At 46.5% G+C, this 5,690-nt stretch overlaps 1 protein-coding gene across 1 annotated transcript; it reads left to right on the forward strand.

Moving 5' to 3' along the window:
* Positions 1 to 1,396: 1,396 nt before the first annotated feature.
* On the forward strand, positions 1,397 to 5,271 carry LOC127313094 (uncharacterized). Its single transcript, XM_051343637.2, has 3 exons — positions 1,397 to 1,699; positions 1,843 to 1,959; positions 4,953 to 5,271. Exons 1-3 carry the CDS (start codon positions 1,404 to 1,406, stop codon positions 5,269 to 5,271), a joined length of 732 nt encoding a protein of 243 aa, XP_051199597.1. The 5' UTR covers positions 1,397 to 1,403.
* The last annotated feature ends 419 nt before the right edge of the window (positions 5,272 to 5,690 follow it).

Consider the following 5,690-nt stretch of genomic DNA (forward strand, 5'->3'; position numbering starts at 1 on the left):
TAGTCTGGTAAAAGTTGGAATAGCTTGTCATTGGGATAAATATACTACTTCATGATGTTCGCAACATTTATATAATAATCAAACATTTCAGTTGCACATGACACGGAAAATGTATGATACACTTAATATTTGAAGGGCTCACGCATGTTCAACATTTTCTGCCTATATTAAATACAAATAATAACTAATTAAACTAAATGTGCTCATCAACACGAACATTTTCAGAGTCCGAGGCCTCAGCGACATCAGTGGGGCTCTTCGTGGACCTTGTACCTTTTCTCTTTGGTTTGGGGTCTACGATGCTGCTATTCTTATGATCATTTAGCATGTATGCCCGTGAGCGGTCGCCAGACATAGCCTCAGAGATCTTCACGCGATGCACCTAGCATTCTTCATGCCACCACAATGCAATGGAGATCTCCAGCGACTCGGGCACCTCCAACAACGACTCTGCGACCGAAGTCACACCTTCAGCGGGCATTAGCGGAAATTGGAGTCCTTAGCGTCGCCTCCATCCGTGTTCTGAGCACGAGAAGCGCTTGGTAACTCGACACATATCTACGGTAGCGAAGCATTGGTTCTATATTTTGTTCAGCCATTTTTGCATGTATAAGCTACCAACGATGCTCACTGGACTTATAGACGAGCCAGGAGCGACGAGAAGGTAGCTTAACGGCAGGAAAAGGGAGCGGTAATGGAAAAGGAACCGCTTGTGTTACGTCAATGGAACCTTTTGCGTTACGTCGCATATCTTTTCAGGCTTGAAAGCGTGTGGTATGTTTTCGCAGCACGGGTAGTTTGCAGACCTGCAGATCGTCATTTTTTGCAGTGTCGGTGTTTCTCACGCTCACATATACGCACATACACTCACCCCTATGAAGGCACGCACACCCTACTCCTATAAGCACCTCCAAGAGACTTCGTCCGATGGGTCTTGAGATTGACGAAGTCACCACAGGCGCCTCGCTGTCGACGGGAACGTCGCCCCCACTGAAGATTATTCCGTCTTTAATGAGACACCAAAATGTTAAACCTAGGGTTTGAACTCTGGTGGGTGCCACTGCCCTCCTAACCACCCAACCACAGATTGGTTCTCTAAGCTAGACGTCTAAACAATAAATCTCGGGTATATATATATATCAAGGCTTTAGGTATCTGTAGAAAAAATCTTAAAAGGGCCGGGATAGGTTACCGAGTGCCCTAAGAGGAAATATCATGCACGCACCAATTAAAATGCAATTGCCACGAAAGTGGCGGAGGTAGTATTGTAATGCACGATAGCGACGTGGATATATAAATACATAGATAAAGACACAGATCGATCGCTTCCTACCTATATATGTGTGTGTATAGCCCGTGTGTGCCAAAACTGAACAGGCGCCCGACGTACAGATACCAAGATCATGAGCATCAGCACGATGGTCATCAATGGCGACTCCGAGATGGGCGCGCTGCTTAGGCGGCAGCAAGAACTCGTGACGCAGCTCCGAGCGCTCATCCTCCCGGCCCTTCACCAAGCTGACGGCAGGTCGGCTGAGCTCGCCATCAATCTCTTAGACGAAGTGACAGACTGCATCGCCGGCATCATATCCAGGCTCCAGCTTTGTGGCTTACCCGTCGGCGCCAGCAAAGCTGGTGGACCGGCGGTAGCCTCCAACCTCGACGACACAACGATCAACAACGTTGGTCAAAAAAGAAGGTTCTTGGCTACAGAACTCCTGATCAAGATAATTTGTTGGTCTCCACTGTTATTATGCCTCATCGTCGCGTCAATCAAAAATGTTTCTTCCGCATATTTGTAATTCGTGGAATCCCAATTTATTGCCACCTTTATATATGCAGGAGGAACAACATCCACAGGCGATATTCAAGATCAATTGTAACAATTTCCCCACATTACGATGGCCACTATTGGAGAATATATGGGCAGAAGAGAATCAATGGAAGGCAACATGCTAGGTACGTCCTACCAGTGATTTTATTCTCGACCCAGATTTATGGTAACCGATTGCTTACCGGAAATACCGTTTCCTTCTAAGAAATGTTGTTAGCAGCCAATTTTTCTTTGATATAAGTTGATTCTTAAAGTTTATAGACGTGGTAGGTGTGAGAGCTCGCAGGCTCGCTGCCCGCGGTGCTATATGATGCAACGTGCAAAAAATAGTTTGTTTGCTCTATTCCAACGGATTGGAGCCCTCGGCACAACAGCTTTCCCCGTAGTTTGTGGATGCACTTTGAATCTTTGATGCTATTTTTCCATATGAACAAAATGGTATCCCTCGGCATAGTGCCCTCTGCAATATCCCGGTCAGCAGCCAGTCGCATGGCCGTCAACATCCAGTAACCAACAGCATATATGGGTATGCCGAGCGTTTATAAAGAGTATTTTATTATTAGTTAAAAAGTTCAAGCATTACATTTAGCCTACATAAGTAAGATGCACCTAGCCACAACAAATGCATCAAAATGGGGAAAACAGCAAAATACAGACATCCATCAAAAACCTGTAAATCATCAACGGTGATGGAGGATCAATCCATACATCTCGCCGAAATCCATGTCTATGCCAAAGTCTTAGCATGGTCTTCGACAAGAAAAACTCCCGGTAAAAGGACGTTAGGATACCATCCGATTGACAGCATCAGCATGTATGCCAAGCGGTTAGCGCGGCGTTCAGGAAAAAAAACTCTCGGTAAAAAATGGTTACGACACCATCCGTTTGACGGCATTGGCAAGAGGGCTTTGTTCACACAAAGATATTTTCACACACATATTTTCGTGACCGGTTAATGCTCATACAATTAGATAATTTGCTTACTGTTCATCCAATGTTGCTAGAAGTTCTTAAAAAAATTAACCATCAAATTTGAGAAGCGGTCATGGAAACATTGTCATTTTTCTAATTGTTGGGTGAATGCTATCGTATGTGAAGAAGGCATTGCAAAGGCATTATCGTGAACCTTAAGGGCATGAGGCTTGTGGAAGGGCACTAGAGTGGCGCACGTGTCAGTGAAGAAGGTAGGTTGAACTATAGATGTAAATTAGATCCCACCTAAATCGCACTTTTAGTTTCTTTTTAGCATTTCTAGTGCAAATATAGTTTTCAAAATTTGCACTAGAAAATCTAAAATGAAATATAAGTTGGATATTGGCAGGATCCCACTTAACACATTACGTTGAACGGGGTGACAATATCCAATCGAGAGAGGGGCTTAGGAAATTGTTTGTTGCTTGAGAAGAAAGAGGTGTTGGAAAGACGGCAGCGGTGGCAACAATGAGCTTGAGCAAAGGATGGCGTTGTGGCACACAGTAAGTAGTTATGTGAAAGGGACTTATGCGTTTTCATAACAAATAGGGCAAACCTAGAACATCTTTTTTCGACAAAGAGTATATATTAATATCAGAGATACCAATTACACCCAGCATCTGCAACAACACACTGCCCTAGCGACATTACGGATGCACATAGCCAAAAAAAGAAAAAAGAATTACCAAAAAATAAAAGCCCCGCTACAGTGATCTAATCCTTTAAACAACAGCACTAACACCACCATGACAGCACCAGAAGTTCAGCTTCTCCAAAAGCGACGCCTCCAAGAAGTTAATAGTGCACCAGCGCTATCGTCGCCCGATCATAGATCTTAGGTTTTCACCCTGAAGAAAATCCTCACTCTCAAAACAATGCCTTCAACAAGAACATTGCTAGGCACAACCAATTAAGACCAGACCTTGGATTTTCACCCTGAAAGGTAAGATTTTCAACTTCTCTAGTGCAGTCGCCCCCACTCGCATGCCGCTGCTCCAAAGACACCGATCATGAAGCCAATTCCTCCTCGCCACCCAGACTCGAGCCACCATTGCAAGACCACAGATCTCGGCTTCCATGTCATTCTCCAGCCAGCACCACGGAACGAAAACGTGCTCCATGATAATAACCAAACAGCCAGAGTAAAAACATGGGTGCGCTCGATCGAATTCCACCCGATTCGGCAACCTCCAGGCTTGAATCGCCCAATGGAGCGCCGGCGGAGCCTTTCGGAACACGACACATCCGCCAGATCGATGAGGACAGGCACCGGCAGATCTGCATCTTGGCACGAGAAGAAATCTAAGGACCACCGCCATTATTCGCAAGACTAGCAGGTCCCCACACCGCTGGTCGTCTACAAAGCTGAGAAGGAGGAAGAGGAACAAGGGGATCCAGTGCAAAGCACCGGCCTAACCCCACGATTACCAGATCGGGCCGCATCCTCCACCGGATCTCGCATGTCATGGCACCTCCATGGGCGCCACACCCCTCCTCCTCAACGCCTCCCGCCGGATAACCTCAGGCGCCGGCCATGAAGAGCCCCGCCGCCCTGCGCCCCGGAACGACCTCCCACCTCCTCCCGTGAGGAGCCGCCGGGAAACGCCTCCCCTGCCCACGCCATCAGTCGAGGGGATGGGCGCCGCCACCGCCGCCAGGGAGGGCAGCAGCGGCGGCCAGGATGGCGGCGTACAGCGGCGGGCGGTGGTGGACTTGGGTTCCCCCAGAGTCGCTCGGGAGAGGAGCGACTCGGGAGGGGTCCGTGGACGGTACCTATAGTGCTACCAAACCTAGAACATCTAGTTCATAGGAAAGCAATTTGCTTTGAGCCCCAGAGCTGTCTCTGAATATTCAATTTTATATACGATTCTCTATGATGAGTTGCACTTACCACTTGGTTTCTGGGTAAAGAGTCCCTCCCTCCAATCCATAACAAATGTCAGGTTGGGTAAATGTAAACTAAAATCCCGATACTTATTATGGATCGGTGGAAGTACTAAATGGCACAAAATGTTTAAATATGCAACTGTGTATGGTACATAAACCACATGTATATTTGACCGGTCCTCTGTGATTACCTGTCTAGTGTGGAAAAATACCCTATTTTGACTTCATATTCTTAATTGTCTTTTGTGGAAATAAGCAGAAGCTACTACAGATGCGCCTACAAAGAACGGAACTGCTCAGCAAGCAAGACAATCCAGCAACAGGATCCTGATGGGACCCTTAAGAATGATGAGGAGACTGCAAAGTACAACGTTGTGTACTACGGTCATCACAGTTGCATGCTGGACGACAACAGTGGAAGTGGCGCGACCAAGGAAGATAGATCGGACCTAATTCCAAGCGGCCAAATGGCAGGAGGAGCAACATATTTTCAAGAGTTCGATCATGGCGACTTGGACGTGCCGGCTCTGCTACAGGTGCTGGACGACTCTCAGCTGGATTGGGATATCCTTTGCTAGCTATCAACAACATATTGGCTTTGTTCCATCATTTTCGTGGCGTTTGTACATTGGAGAGAGCATGCATGCATGGTGAATTTTTGATAGATTGTAGACTTATTGTATGCATTTTGTGTACAGCTTGGCTGGAAGATTCCAAAATATATCAGGGCATGCATCTTTCCCCTTCAATTTGTTGTGGTGATCAACTTAAGAACATTAGCACAGAACAAGTATTCAAACATCTCCGAAATGGTTTGTCACACATGATTACCGAGGCGTCACTGTGCGTGGGTGAACGATAGGCCTCCACATCGCACACGTTTAAAATAACCATGTGGGAAACGGTGAAATTTCGCACATAGGCACTCAAAAGACATTTGCGAATACGAGATCCGTCGCAAACGATTGCACCTACTTGGTTGTCGGCCGTATGGGAA

This window comes from Lolium perenne, chromosome 7 (genome assembly GCF_019359855.2).
Source record: "Lolium perenne isolate Kyuss_39 chromosome 7, Kyuss_2.0, whole genome shotgun sequence".
NCBI classification, from domain to species: domain Eukaryota; kingdom Viridiplantae; phylum Streptophyta; class Magnoliopsida; order Poales; family Poaceae; genus Lolium; species Lolium perenne.

Excerpts from the sequence above, each read along its gene's own strand:
- LOC127313094 (XM_051343637.2), top strand. The coding sequence starts at position 1,404 with ATGAGCATCAGCACGATGGTCATCAATGGCGACTCCGAGATGGGCGCG. Across the intron at positions 1,700-1,842 it reads AACGTTGGTCAAAAAAGAAG|GAGGAACAACATCCACAGGC; the intron begins GTTCTTGGCTAC and ends TTATATATGCAG. Across the intron at positions 1,960-4,952 it reads AATGGAAGGCAACATGCTAG|AAGCTACTACAGATGCGCCT; the intron begins GTACGTCCTACC and ends GGAAATAAGCAG.